The 15,611-nt window shown below is 36.8% G+C and overlaps 2 protein-coding genes across 3 annotated transcripts in view; one reads left to right on the top strand and one right to left on the bottom strand.

The window, feature by feature from the left end:
* Positions 1–15,611, top strand: part of Atg16 (Autophagy-related 16) — a 351,557-nt gene that overhangs the window by 22,509 nt on the left and 313,437 nt on the right. The window lies entirely within an intron of this gene.
* The window catches only part of neo (ZP and PAN domain-containing protein neyo), a 207,742-nt gene that overhangs the window by 13,889 nt on the left and 178,242 nt on the right, over positions 1–15,611 (bottom strand). For both annotated transcript variants that reach the window (XM_074137308.1, XM_074137307.1), the window contains exon 3: positions 14,154–14,355. In XM_074137308.1, coding sequence (XP_073993409.1) covers positions 14,154–14,355 — 202 coding nt within the window. The remainder of the gene's footprint in view (positions 1–14,153; positions 14,356–15,611) is intronic.

Here is a 15,611-nt window from a genome sequence, read left to right as displayed (position 1 = left end):
AAACATTAGACAGCTAATGTTCACATCTACGATGTAGACCCCTTCCTTCCACCATTGAAAGGCGAGGCAGACAGCCTCTTCTTGTAAGATCGTTATGAATTACCATTTTTAGTCATGACTGTAACAGGTAGCTACGTGAGCGCATCAGTTTTATTTTTTGTAATAATTTTATATTTCCGCTTTAATCGCGAAAGAAATCAGCACTTTCAAGGGTGTCTACGCTGTAATCATTAATTCCAAGGACATCCTAGCGATTTTTGTGGCGGATATCTCCAATGGTAAGCGATTAGAGAGCGTTGTTCGCATCATTTATTTTGTACCGAGCGTAATAATGTACGGCCTCGCTGAAATACCCAACAAAATAGCGCTCATTTCTGTAACCAGATGAGAGAAGGAAGCTTTGCGCATGCTTCACGCTACATTCCTCCAATCAATGACATCACTCGGAAAATAGAACTGGCTTCAAAAAATTATGAACACGTACATCGTCTATCTGCTCCAAGTGAGGTGAGGTCTATTTTTGTATTCAAGTTCAAGAAATAAAGTTAGGTACTTCTTCTCTCTTTCTATTAGTGAGTTTAATAGACAAATGATGTCATGTTGTTGAGATAAAGACCCCAGGAAATGATCTAATTTCATAGATCATCAGGTGATGTTAACGCACTGTCAAGGTTAAGTGCCGCTGTCTATAGCCAGTCAGTCACCAGGTGGCGTTCTTCTTGTCTACGTCATTGTTATTTATTTATTTCTTTCTAATGATTTAAGGCGCGTCAACATTTTGACGGTTTTTTGGCGCCCGGAGCTTTTTTTTCAGTGCACTGTCGGACAGTGTTCTCTCGTTACAGACAAGTGAGCTGTAAGAAGCTCCCTAGGAAGAGAAAATCTAAGGATCAGCAAGCTGGATTCAAACCCGGGACCTCCGTGTGGGAATCCAATACGCTAACCGCATAGCTAATCCCTTCCCTATTGTTATTTATTCTTACTAAGTAAGAGAGCGAAGTACTTTTCAACGTCTCGAATTTTAGACGGTTTTGATATACCTTCAGTCCAAAACAAGTAGAGTTTTGTAAGTGTGAATGGCCTTAACTGAAATAGCAAGACATTCATTGGCGTGTTCCTATTGCGCTTGGGCAGTAACTTATCAAATGCAATCCTTCAGCCGGAAGTACTATTCCATGGAGTGGATTTCTTACTTCCTTCAGCTTTACCCCCCCCCCCCTCCCAAAATACTTTGTGTAAACATGGTACCCTCATTCCGCACACCTGTGGCTATATTTCTTTCCTCCACAAACAGTTCAACTCTTATTTGTGGTTATGGTGAATTTAAGGTTGATGACACAAAGAAAAATCTTTAGCCTATTCTCTTACAACTGTGTTCTAGTTGGAGCTGTTTTTTAGGGGGTAAGAATGGCAAATAAGAGGGAAAGCTTGTCTTTCTGTTCTAAGAATCGTGCCTAAAACCTAAGAAACGCAAGCTCCAGTTACGTGAAGCAAGTAGGCCCGGAAAACGAGATTGTTTGTTCATATTTCAGGTCTTAAATTAGCAACAGTTGACACTGGAATGGAGTCTCAACTATCAGCTAACTATTGGCAGATTGAGATCTTACAAATGTTCAAGACTATCTGTTACAAGTAGTATTTTACAATAAATTTCAAAATAGAATTGAATGTTGATTACTAGTAGTCGGCTAGAAAAGTTTAAATTGGAAAAGTTTTACTATTTCAAGATAGACAAGTTTAGTTAACTAGTTACCATATCTGGTAAGCAACTATAGCAATAAAGAAATAAAATATATGATGGCCAAAGAGTGGGGGTTAGTTGTTTCGCTTTAGGCTCTTAAAACGTTTTAAGTAAACAATCTCCACTAAACACTTTGGCATTGTTCACGTACTATGTGGAATACGAGAAAATGAATTATTATTAAAAGTAAGTAGCTTTCTTTTATCAACGGTGTGTAATTTTTGCTCTCGTATTCTTCTATAGCGAACAAAAAAGTTTCTAATTTACGATAAAATTGGCTAATACTGTTGTTTGTGATTAGTAATGGAAAATAGAAAAAATGAAAAATACAAAATCTTCCATTTTATTACGTGGCCAAAGAGGGCGTGGTGTAACATACATGGGAAGGTAGGCGTGGTTTAATGAACTGTTCTCGCTTCTGATTGGCTCTTGAACCAGCCCACTTTTCACACTGCCATTCTTCATTCTGATTGGCCAATTCTTTACAGTTAATTATTTCTATGGAAAATAAGAGTTTAATTTTTTTTTTTAATAATTCCCCCCCCCCCACCAGGTATTTAATGAAGAATCAAATTGTGCAATAAAAAAATTTCTCAATAAAAACTTAAAAAATAAAAGATTTTTCTCGCTTAATGCCTTGTTTTCCACACTAATAATGTAAGGGTAAACTGAAATTTGGGAAAAATGGTTATTTTCTTGGGAAGTATGTGAAAGAAAATTGTGGGTCATGTACACGAGGATTGTTCCTCGCCATTTTGCTGTTATTTAAAGATTTTTAAAGATTTAATGATTATAATAGTTTGATATCTCCCATTGCAGTCAATCTACGAGTAAGTTAATCTAAGAATGCTAACTTTACTGAAGAAATATATTGCTAGATGAAAATGGCCAGCAAAAGGGACTGTGGACCATCTAATTAATTCTAAACGATATTAATAAGAATGTATGCAGCAAATTAATTACTTAAATGATATTATTGTTATAATATTTGAATTAATCTCATGCTTTTTCTAACGTGGAAGGAGTGGAAGGAAGTCTTGGAGTTTATTTTATTTTATTTTTTTATGATTTAAGATGCCTCAACATCTCAGGTTATTGGAGCCCGGAGCTTTTTTCAGTGCACTGCCGGCCTCCGGACAGTGTTCTCTTGTTAAAGACAACCATCGCCGGACAGAGTGCTGTAAGAAGCTCCTAGGAAGAGAAAATCTAAGGGTCAGCAGCTGGATTGGAGCCCGGGACCTCCGCGTGGGAGCCCAGTATGCTAACCTCATAGCTAATCCCTTCTCTGAGAGTTTATAAAAATCTCAAAAAAAGATACTTCCGGTGAAAATTTTCACTATTGCGGTACTTCCTTTTTTCTAAAGAAAAGATTATTAAACATAAAATCGACCGAATCGGCCATTTTTTTTTTTTTGTTTACTTTAAAAATAATTGCGAGTGTTGAAGTGGTTAGCCAATTAGAGTGAGAATTGCCCGATCCTTCCAAGCCAGTTACGGACATGTTACATCTTATTTCTTATTGGTGAAGAGTGGCCAGTGACCTTGGCCAAGGACGTTGAGACGCCCAACTAAAAAATTTCATTATTTCTCAGTGTGATAGTTTCAAGCTATTTTGTGCGTGTTTGTGTTCGTGTATTTTATTACTCTCTACATTTTAAAAACTAGAATTTTTGCAGTTCTGTTTATGGCCTACGCATTAAGCGTCGAGAATTCCAGTTTACGTCTAGTATTTTATGGTAGAGGTTGACGTCAACAGTGGAGATAGTTTAATGGTGCTTTCCAAGTTAATGGAAACTGTATTTATAGTGGTCATAAAATGTGAGGGGGGTCCTCTTAAAGTGGTGTAAAATTGTTACTTCTCGGATATCCGAGCAGCCGCAAAAGGCCCCTTCTTAATTCCTGTTGCTTTGTATGGTCCAAAAATGACGTTAAGAAAAAAAAAGGTATTGAAAATAAATGAAATTGATTGAGTGAGGCGAACAAAAGGAAAAATTTGATTGGTAGCTTTTAATTCTTGTCCTTCAATTTGCATTGTCTGTTCTCTGCTGATTCATTTAGAAAGACTTTAACTGGTGGGCAGCAAAGTAGTCGGTGTTTTCTTCATTCTAGCATCTCCCAATTCTTAAGATAGCCAATTCCTTACCCCGAATATCCAAGAGCATTTCACACGACGCCTATAAAAATATGGGCATCATAATGAACAGTGGCGCCCCTTGCGGCCGAAGTGGTAGTTTGTGTAGCGTCACTTGGCTACTACTTCTTGTAATTACTTTGCTGGGGCCTCAGTTTTGGCCATCCAGTTCTACTTCTTCTTTATTAACGTCATTATTGTTATTAGATCGAGTGTGCCATTATAGACACGAGTAGGGCATGACTTGATAGTTGTTCTGCGCATGTCCGCACGTATGTATGTGTTTGCGTGGACTTGTAAATATTTTTTTTTTACACTAATATCCTGTTGATTGCTTGGAACCATCATTAACGTTTCCTCAGATCTCCTAGTTCGTACATACATATTCTTCTAAAGTAAAAGCCCACATCGTAAAACTTCCGTCATCAGTTCTTGTAATTCATCAAATTCACTAAGTTTTAGAGCAGCAGTTCTCTTCTATACGACTTTAATTTCATTTTATATTTCCCGATTTATGACAGCTATCTGAACTCCTAATTACTCTGAGGGGAGCAACCAGCTCCTACTCTATCTAGAGCCTCTGTTGTCCATACTTAGCCAAAGAAAATCTGGCCTAAGTGAAATTTTCTAGCTTCTATTTTGAAAATTCTTATTGCATCTTGAAATCTGGCAATTTAATATAATAATACTGAATTCAACTGGTCCTTTTTCGTTAACTGTGTGTGGGTTAGGTGTGTCACAGATTAGGAACAGCTGAGATGCTGGCTAAGAACAATGCCACCCTGAAAATTCTATAGTAAGTTTTCAAATTATACTTATCGCCTCCAAAGTACGTGAAAATTATTTCAAATTAAATTCATTGTTTATTAGATGAACTATTTATTATATCTAATTTTGCGACCTATTGTAATGTACGGGAGCGAAACATGGGCTCCTTACTAAGGAGGATGAACGCTTTCTCGAGTGTCTGGGAGAGAAAAATTTTGAGAAGGATATATGGGGCCCCATTCAGGGAGGGGACCAAGATGGAGGATAAGGACCAACAAGGAAGTCAGTGTCCTTTATGCTGGATCAGGGCTTAGTTGGCCCTTATCAAGCAAGGAAGAATCAGATGGTTGGGTCACTTGGAACGAATAGGGGGGAGGAAAGAATAGCCAAAAAAACTATTTCTTGGACATCCAGGAGAGGCTAGAAAGAGAGGGAGGCCCCATGGTGAGATGGCTGGACAATGTTCAGCAAGATCTGGAGAGATTTGGGCGTAAGAAGATGGAGAAGATGGCGGCCCAAGAGAGAGGGATGAATGGAACAGCATTATTGAGGCGGCCAAGGGCCTTCATGGACTGTAGTGCCAAGCAAGAAGAAGAAGAAGATTTATTATATCTATAGTGATAGGCTCAAGTTCAAGTTCCGGACAATTCCGGAAACAAATATTTAGTATTTACACTAAAACGGGTACTTTGGGGGGGGGGGGGGCAGAAACCACTCCTTCGAATAAAGGTTGTAGTTTTTCACGGAAATGTATAAAGTTTACAGAAAATCGTCGAGAAAAACTCTAAAAAAAAAAAAAATCGATTCTTCAAAAAGAAAATTACACGCTTTTTGCTTTTACGTCTTACCGGATTTTTGCAAAATACAGGGAAAGAGTACAGTTTGAAGATTATTTTTTAGTTCCACCGTAGCGGCCATCTTGTTTCCTGCGACGGATTAAATTTTCTGAAAATTCACTTCTTCCAAAAAACTCAAGCGGATGTTTTTCCAAGTCCGTTCCTGCACTCATTGCTACGATCTATCCTTCCTTATGAGGCCATTAACCAAATATAGAGTCACAACTAATTGGATTTTGTATTTGTAAGCGTCGGCCCGCTAGACAAAATGCCATATTCACTTATTGTAGTAAAAACTACTACGTCACTAAATCACACGCCATTTGGTGATCACTGTTGATGACGTGTTAACACACCATATGGTGCTTCCACTTTATTCAATATGTTTACAATTAGTTGATCCGAATTTACTGACGTCATTTTTTTTTTTCTTCGTTAATGTAGTTAACGTTCCTTTTACTTCCTTCTATTCTGTCTGTGATTGCGTCTGTACCGGATTATTTGCTAGTTATTTCGTGCGGTTCGGATTAACTCTATAAATATCTTTAGAAAATTGTTTAATGTTTAAGCAGTTTTTATTTGAAAAGCTTAAACGGAAATAACCTAACCTAAATAAGTGCAATCAAGTTATCAATACTTCTCAAATAGTAAAAGCGCCTCAGCCTATCCCAGAACTGCCCAAAAAAACGAACTTAAATCCATTATAAACATATAAATCAGAGAAGGGGGGACACATTTTACTGAAATGGTACTTTCAGCCAATCAAATGAAACTAGATCTTCCAGGTCGCCCACCTGGTAATTTCTTTTTATTTCTTATTAGTATGTTCAAGGTCACTTCCTACTCCTCCAGAGATCTATTTAAAAAGAAACACTCTGTTTCCTTGTTGTCGTCTATTTGCTGAAATAGTGGTAAATTGGGTCATTGTCCTGGTGAGAAGACCAAACCTGTGTTCTGGTTATTTTGGTCACTCCGTAGGCAGTACAGGTTATCTTGTGGCTTCTACAACCGCTCCTTGTCGATCTCGCTAAATGTCAATAGCAGATATTTCTTAAGGTAGTAGACCATAAACATTTATTGTGCTACTTATTAGAAGGTTAATGTTACCCTTATATTATGTATTTGGAGGTTATTAAACTTATTTTTAATTTATATACAGGAAGGAAGATGATTGGTTCTAAATTTTATTTGCGTCGAAAAAAAAAGGTCTTATCTTAAAAAAGTGGCTCTGTTCTCAACTGTCTTCGATGAAGCTGTCACTTTTTGTGATATACTTCGCAACTGTGTGTAGTCTGGATGTTAATCTGCCTCCTTGATCTAGTTTCAAACGAAATATTTCCTTTGTTCTACCACGAAGCCAAACTATAAACATAGCGCACGAAATTCTTCAGCCAGGAACTGCTATTTAGTTCTGCACTAGCTTTGTATGGATTTATTGACCAGTCAGGTATTTACAATCAAAGGAAATCTTCGAACCCAGTTGGGTAAATGTCCGTGTGGTTGGGGTCCAGCAAGATGTTCTCTTTTTTACTTTTAGACTTTAATGAACTGGAGGACTGCTGGAACTTCTTACTTTAAAACAGTGGACTTGAAGGCTCTACATGCAAGTTCGCCACTGCATGACTTCCTTTACGTTCTCTTCCACAATCCTGCGCTTTTACTTTCATTATCAACTTAGAAAAGCAAAAACATTCCTTCTTCAACTTTGACAAGAAGATGAACACCTTCTCTCTTTTATTGTTTCGTCTGATAAGTCGGTAAGATATAACCACAAAATGGAAATCCTTGCTGGTCACACGCCAACTCTTGTTGCTCGCGCACACGTGTTTGAACTTGAAGCCTTGAAAGTTTTGGGTGGAAGGGGATAGTGTAGTTGAGGGATGATTGGTAGGTTTTAGCGCCTATTAAACTGTCCATAGTGATCACGGAATCGGGCATCATCAGTGACTATTAGCTACTGTATAGTAAAAAAAAAAAGGAAGCACAACCTTGAACCTTTTAATAAATGCTACAACAGCTGGTCCTAATCATCCTTTTATCATCTTGGGATCACGTGGTCTGATCGGCGTTCGAAGATCCTGTCAAAGAACTTACTACTCTCTTCTTCACACGTCAGGTGTGTTGAGAATGTACATATTTCTTTGTTAGATAATACCAGTCCCGGTCCCAATTCTATCATGCTTTATTGTAAGGATACCTGTAGGCTACACCTGGACTCGAAGGTTAAATATATCCTTTATTGGAAGGAGTACAACTCTCGAGTCGGAAATGCTACTCAATTTCTTTTTTTCCAACAAAAAAGGCTCCAATAATTTTTGTTAAAACTTCCAAAAAGACCTTTTATTTTGGTGCCAATGATTTTTCCATTTTTAGCAACATTTAGTTAAAATGTCCCGAGCGGTTAGAGGCGAGACCTGCGAAGCTAATATGTATTGTGGTACTGGGTTCGATTCCCCCGGTCTTAGGCCTTGGATTTTATTTAATGGTTAATATGAGAAATTTATAGGGAAGTGTGTTAGGTGGTTATAGGCTAGACCCGCAAAGCTAAGATGTATTGTTGGTTTAGTGGGTTCGATTCCCTCGGTCTAGCCCATAGATTTTTATTTAATGGTTAATATGAGAAATTTATAGTAAAGTATGTTAGGCGGTTATAGGCTAGACCCGCAAAGCTAAGATGTATTGTTGGTTTAGTGGGTTCGATTCCCTCGGTCTAGCCCATAGATTTTTATTTAATGGTTAATATGAGAAATTTATAGTAAAGTATGTTAGGCGGTTATAGACTAGACCCGCAATGCTAAGATGTATTGTTGGTTTAGTGGGTTCGATTCCCCGGTCTAGGTCTTGGATTTTATTTAATGGTTAATATGAGAAATTTATAGTAAAGTATGTTAGGCGGTTATAGGCTAGACCCGCAATGCTAAGGTGTATTGTTGGTTAGTGGATTCGATTCCCCGGTCTAGGTCTTGGATTTTATTTAATGGTTAATATGAGAAATTTATAGTAAAGTATGTTAGGCGGTTATAGGCTAGACCCGCAAAGCTAAGATGTATTGTTGGTTTAGTGGGTTCGATTCCCCCGGTCTAGCCCATAGATTTTTATTTAATGGTTAATATGAGAAATTTATAGTAAAGTATGTTAGGCGGTTATAGGCTAGACCCGCAAAGCTAAGATGTATTGTTGGTTTAGTGGGTTCGATTCCCCCGGTCTAGCCCATAGATTTTTATTTAATGGTTAATATGAGAAATTTATAGTAAAGTATGTTAGGCGGTTATAGACTAGACCCGCAATGCTAAGATGTATTGTTGGTTTAGTGGGTTCGATTCCCCGGTCTAGGTCTTGGATTTTATTTAATGGTTAATATGAGAAATTTATAGTAAAGTATGTTAGGTGGTTATAGGCTAGACCCGCAAAGCTAAGATGTGTTGTTGGTTTAGTGGGTTCGATTCCCTCGGTCTAGCCCATAGATTTTTATTTAATGGTTAATATGAGAAATTTATAGTAAAGTATGTTAGGCGGTTATAGACTAGACCCGCAATGCTAAGATGTATTGTTGGTTTAGTGGGTTCGATTCCCCGGTCTAGGTCTTGGATTTTATTTAATGTTTAATATGAGAAATTTATAGTAAAGTATGTTAGGTGGTTATAGGCTAGACCCGCAAAGCTAAGATGTGTTGTTGGTTTAGTGGGTTCGATTCCCTCGGTCTAGCCCATAGATTTTTATTTAATGGTTAATATGAGAAATTTATAGTAAAGTATGTTAGGCGGTTATAGACTAGACCCGCAATGCTAAGATGTATTGTTGGTTTAGTGGGTTCGATTCCCCGGTCTAGGTCTTGGATTTTATTTAATGGTTAATATGAGAAATTTGTAGTAAAGTAAGTTAGGTGGTTATAGGCTAGACCCGCAAAGCTAAGATGTGTTGTTGGTTTAGTGGGTTCGATTCCCTCGGTCTAGCCCATAGATTTTTATTTAATGGTTAATATGAGAAATTTATAGTAAAGTATGTTTGCTAATCGCCCCCGTCCACGACACCTAATTGGTAGTTGAACGTTAAGCCTCGCCTGAAAAAGTAGGCGATTACTTTACTTTACTACTACTTACTAGTTAAAATTTCCAAGTTTTAAAGAATTGTACAGTAGAAAAGAGAATGTCATACGTTCGATATTTTTTACCGCTGAACATTGACAGCTTTCTGAAAATATATTACAGAAAATTTGTCACTCACTTTATATTGCTGAACTTTGTGAGCAGCATTTAGGAGACGTTTTTTGATAAATCTATTTAGGACCATTAATAGATTTTGGACAACTCATCTTACTGTGGAGAATTAAACTTTCTATATAAGAATAGAAGTTAAGTGATAAATTTCCTAAATTGGGCAGAAAAAGAAATAATAAAGAAAGAGAAATCAAATAAATCACGATGGAGGCAGCCTACTAGCAAAGGAGGCGGAAGGAAGGGAGACTCGTTCCAAACAGGGAACGTCCTCGATCAAAACAATTGCAAAAGCGGCAGAGAGTACCAGCTAACTGTTCTGGCTACACGATGCTCCCCTATATACGTGATGTCACGTACATTATTTCTGTTCGCTTCAGGCTGGGCGATAGATCGCCGTGAAGGGAAGATGGACTCTGTAGTATCGGCGCGGAGCGGGGGGCAGGCAGGACTCAGCAACACAAACGAGCCACGAAATGCCCCAGTTTCCTGTTTTTCTCTAATTTCTGGAACACCTTCTTCTTTATAAGAGCAACAATTGTATAACACTTTGTAACCTTCCATCATCATCAAGGTTATAACACTTCTGCCATGTCTTTTATAGCAAAGTTCTAAAAAAAGAAAAAAATAATTAATAAATAAAGTAGTTTCCCATTCATCGTCACTACTTGACAATCTTAACCTAAATCTGGATTTCTCCATTTTACCCCCCCTCCAATTCAATCCCCATAATTGTAACATTATTATTTCAGCGATCTAACTGTAAATTGTTTATCTTGCTGAGTTAATTGAAATATGGCGCCCCTGGTGGGGTGGTAAATGTATCTAGAATCTAGGCCATTTCCCTGTTTGACTATCTCTTACTAGACAAGAGAGGAAGTTATTTGGTATCGTGTCAAATATTTGAATTTATATTAAATGAGAGATACGCAGCAGGCTGTGGAGGACAAGGACAGGCGTCAAACTGGGGATGAAGACTTATCGCATGGTCGCTGAAAAGCTTATCGGCTAAGCATGAACAAAAATGATCAAAAGGGAAGTCATATTTGGCGCCGCTAAATAGCGGAAGTGGTGTCCATTTCAACTGACAACGTTAAATGCTAAGAATTTATTTTACGAGTCTTAATTGTTCCAGAGGATTTCTCTCAACATTTTTCTTTGGTTCCCCTTTCTTCGGATTGGATTTGATGTTGATTGCTGCGACCCAATACTAATCTAGATTAGTCCGCTGTTGGCTATTTAGAACTGTTATATTTTTAACATTTAAATCCTAAAAACAGTTAAAGGTAATCGCCTATTTTTTAATTTTTTTTTAAATCGGGCCTTAACGTCGTCGAACTACCAATTAGAAGTCGTTCTCACAGAATTAAACCTTTAAGAAAATTTATTATTTTTAGCCCCAGCCAATCGTTGACATTTGTTTTTGTAAGAATAGCCTAACATCCAATTTAGGTCATCAATTCAATTACATCAATATTGGCTGGTTTCGAATGAGAATCTATTTGCTACAAAAACAAAAACAAAACAAAAATGCACGCTTCATAACCACTACACCAGGCCACGCCCACAACCCCAAAATTCTTTATTTAAATAACATCCACATGAACCTAAGTTTGTTTTTTTAAAAAATGTTTAAATCAGCTTTTACCGTTGTCTTTTATAAACAGCAATAAAATGTAGAATTTATTACGCCTTAGTGTTTGTTTTTAAAAATAGCTAAATATTTAAAAAGAAAAAAAAAATACAAAATTTAAATTTGTGCGGCAAACAAGGGAATTTCACCTGTTGAATATTAATTAAGCAGTCCGTACAGTGCTGCGAATTACACTTGTCTGTAAATATGTGTTGTGGCCCACTTTTGTATTTAATTTATTTTATTCAGGAGAGGAGCGTTTTTCATGTCCATTTTAATGTTAATATCTTAATCAATACAATTTCCTGTTTCTTTTAAATAAGTCAAGTAATTGCCTATTTTTTAAGGCGGGCCTAACGTCCAACTACCAATTAGGTGTCGTGAACGGGAGCAGAAGCTTGTACTTTACTATAAACAATTTTTTCTAACAAATAAAAAGTAGTCATACGCGGGATTCGAACCGGTGATCTCCTACACACAAAGCCAAGCTCTTGACCACTAGACCAACACTCGCCCCTTTTTTTTCTTAAAAAAAAATCACGTTATGATAAAATGATTCTAAAATTAATATAACTTATTACTACTAAGGATTTCGATAATTTATTTCAACATTTAACATTTTTCTTCAATTTTTAGATTAAAAAAATAAAAATATTTATAAACATTTTTTTAGTAAATCTACGATAATGTGAAAATTTACACAGTTTGAAATTTTTCAATTTTCTAAGTTTTCTCCCAACTTTGAATATTTCATTTCCTTTTAATATTGTGACGTCATGTTCTCAATCGAGTATTTCACCGGAAATGTCTGTTTATTTGATATTGTGTGTGTGTGTCACTGAGTAGCAGAAAATCGCTTGAAGCTCCAACTTTGTAATTTAGTGGAAGTGGTCTAGAGCTACTTCTACTAAAATCTTGGCGTCCCTGTGGAAATCCCAGCCTAATAACAGAAACAACATTTTTACACTGACACCCCCCACTGTACACTCAGACAATATACCCTATATTGCTTGCGGTTGTAGCTGATCTGCACAACTATTTGGTTGTCTAGCGAATCTAACAGATGTACTAGTTAGGTTTTTCATCATCTAATACGAGTACTTACGTACACGCTCCATTCGTAACATTTTTTTTCCAGCAAAATTTTGCAGATTATTTCAAAAACTCGTAATAACCTAAAATTGAATTATTTTACGTTGCAGGCAAGTGAAACTGTTACCAGATTGGCGCAAGGTATTACGCGTGATTTCAGCTAAGTTATTAATTTTAATTTTTCAGTCTAAAATTTATTTAAGCTTGAAAAAGGCTTCTCTCTAAAGTCCCATTTAAGTGTTATATGTGTGGGCTTATCCCTTATTAATTATTTATATTGATTAAATGTGTAACGGAAGTATACATTTGATGTAAGTTGGCTGAGCGGAAGTCTGTTGTTACCCACAGTGCAATATTGGTTTTTAGCATCTAGAAGTTATGGCTGAAGTTATACTATTCGTGTTTTGTTTCTTTCTTTTATACATATTTATATGGATATTTAAAGTTTGACTAGATTGGCGAGGTTGCTACAACCTTTCAGGAAGGTTACAATCTGCAGCTATGGTTACCCTCTGCATTCTTGACCGCCGGAAGATTCAAAGTCCCCTCAGCTGACGAATGCCAGTAGTTCGTCATTAACTGGTTAGGGTTTTTTGGTGGAAAAGATAAATTTATTGTGGTCGCCATCTTTTCTTAATTAAGAAAAAAGTTAATTAACTTTCAAATAAATTACATAAAACACGATTTTAACGTTATTTATTACTTAAATTGTAATTACTTGCAAAGACATCAAGTTAATTACTTTATTAAGCAATTTATTACACAGTTCTATCATAATTATTGGGATTTTTATTAAACCTTTAGATTTAATAGACAATTTTTGTTTTTAAAAATCTGATAAAAAGAACTGTTTCCGGTTTGGCAGTTGTGTCCGTCAAGAAGTGCACGTAAAAGCGTGACGTTGAAAAACACCCAACTTTATCCATATTTTCCTCTTTTACTAAGATAAATTCCCAAATTTTCTTTAAAATAAAGGGTAAATCCTCGTTTACATGAGTAATTTTCTTGCTACGACGTAGATCAAATAGTTTTCAAGAAAAACGCTTTCAGACATTGTTGTAATCGTTTTGTTGTGAACAACGAAGCGCCTAAACACGGGAAGCGATTTTCATGAATGTCATTCGATTTGCAATTCTTTTTTCTTCACTCACCTCTGATAAGGGAACTATTGCGATCAACCCAAACGTGCTTTTAGTTTCGTGGTCTCACGTGAATCAGAAACGTGACACGTGTGGGTTTCATAACAAGGGACCCAACTTTGGCTTAGCGTTTTTCTAAATTTCTTAACCTTGAAAAATTGTGAGTTCATAGTTAAAAAATTGATCGGAATTTGTTAATTTCTCAAAAGGAATTATTATTTTTCAGTTTTCCGTCTTAAACAATTTATTTCAAGTAGCGGTTCTGGAGGGAAACAGAACTTTGAATTTTCCTTCAAAAATGTCATTCGAATGAACTTCCTTAACGCCTTTATGATGATATTATTGAGAGTCAGAATTTTCTGAAATGCGAAGTTTGATTCAAACCGAAGGATGAATCACGAAATTTAGTTTTAAGGAGGTTTGAGGTTTGTCTCCGGAAGTATGAATTTGTTTCCCCCCCCCATCCGATGATTTTCAATGAGGAAGTTTTCAACCTGTGTGGAAACCTAATTAGGTATTAACATTTTGAAAGACCAGTCAAGTTAGGCGCAGTGTATTTACTGTAATCTTAAGATTCAAAGACCTTTTTAAAGACTTACCTGCAGGTGAACTCTCTTTCGCCCATGCACATCTCCAGACATTCCTGTCTCGCGCCGGCTGGTACCTTCTTTCTGGAATAGCCTTGCAGTCTGTAGCCTTGCACTCGATCAAAACACCAGGCTTTCTCGCAGGGTTTGATGCCCAAGCAGATCTTTTGCGCGTATATGGTGAACACCGGAAACTGGGATTTTGTTAGCGCACCTGTGGAAGGAGAAAAAAGATGATATTAAACAGTTTGTGGGGGTGGGGGGAACACTCTCACGACTTACTTCCTGCTGCAGTCCATGGATTTGATTGTAAATATTTAGTTTGAGAAATCTAGAGTTAAGGAAGCTAGCTTTGGTCCACGACACCTGATTTAATGGACGTAAAGCACACCTCAAACGTTACTTTACTTAACAATTAGATCTAAAAACATTTGGGTAGAACATCATGCCTTGGAAATTCGATTAACAGCTGCAGATTGTAGAAGAGCAGGATAGTTGGACGTATGTGGAATTGTTTCAGGAAGTGATTAGGGTATTTGGGCTTAACCCTAAAGTGATATTTCCGAAATTTCGCGGTGTTCCTTCCGGTAAAACTAGGATACATACTAGTCTAGTGTTTATGTTGCAATAGATTAATTTTTTACGTAAACGAATAGGAAATAGACAGAAAACTATATAGCTACATTATTTGTAATCAAAATAGATATAACTGTGTATTTACGCTGAGAGTACGTCAGTCAGTCCGTAACAATAATGTTAACCTTTTATCTCAGCTAACGGTGATGGAGAGTACAGTACAGCAACATGAGTTAATCTTAAACTGTAATCGTTTATCGAAATTGTTTTTTTTTAGATATAATCAAAACTTATATTACGAATCAAAATGGCCGTAATATTTTCTCGCAAACCCTGAGAACCACTTCCGGTGTGTGCCGCACGTGACTTTTTCTTACTATTTGTTGCAAATAATAAATCTCATGGGTTTTTTTTTCTTTTCTTTTTGCTACTGATGCTGTGTAGTCAGTTCTACAGTGTGCAGAGTGAGATTATAATATTCAAGAAGAAAATTATTTGCGAGAAGAACGTTCAAACCACTTTAAACTTCCACTTCCGGTTGCTAAATTTTTACGGAAAGCTTATTGCAGGGTTGGATATTAGAATTAAGAATGGATATCGACTTTGAAGTTTACGCGATTATGTTTTTGTTTCTAAAAAAGACTTTTCCAGGCATTAGAGTGAAGGAGGAGGGGCCAAAGGTTAAAGAAAATTGCCAAAAACCTGAAAAAAAACTTATCTGCTCTTCCCCCACCACCGAATTCAGGGAACTTCCTAAAACTATTTAACCATTCGACAGGACGAGGCAAGGTTGCTCCTCCTTTTGTAGAATCAAGTAGGAAAGTGAAAACTAGTCTATTCAAGTTCATCCTTTTAATTGAAATGGTTCCTTGCCCCTGTACGCTTCCTGCGGGC

The sequence above is a fragment of the Rhodnius prolixus genome, unplaced genomic scaffold, assembly GCF_049639745.1.
Source record: "Rhodnius prolixus isolate KJV_2025 unplaced genomic scaffold, Rpr scaffold_5, whole genome shotgun sequence".
In the NCBI taxonomy this organism is placed as follows: domain Eukaryota; kingdom Metazoa; phylum Arthropoda; class Insecta; order Hemiptera; family Reduviidae; genus Rhodnius; species Rhodnius prolixus.
Note: the sequence above shows the minus strand (reverse complement) of the source record. Positions and strands in the feature narration are given on the sequence as shown.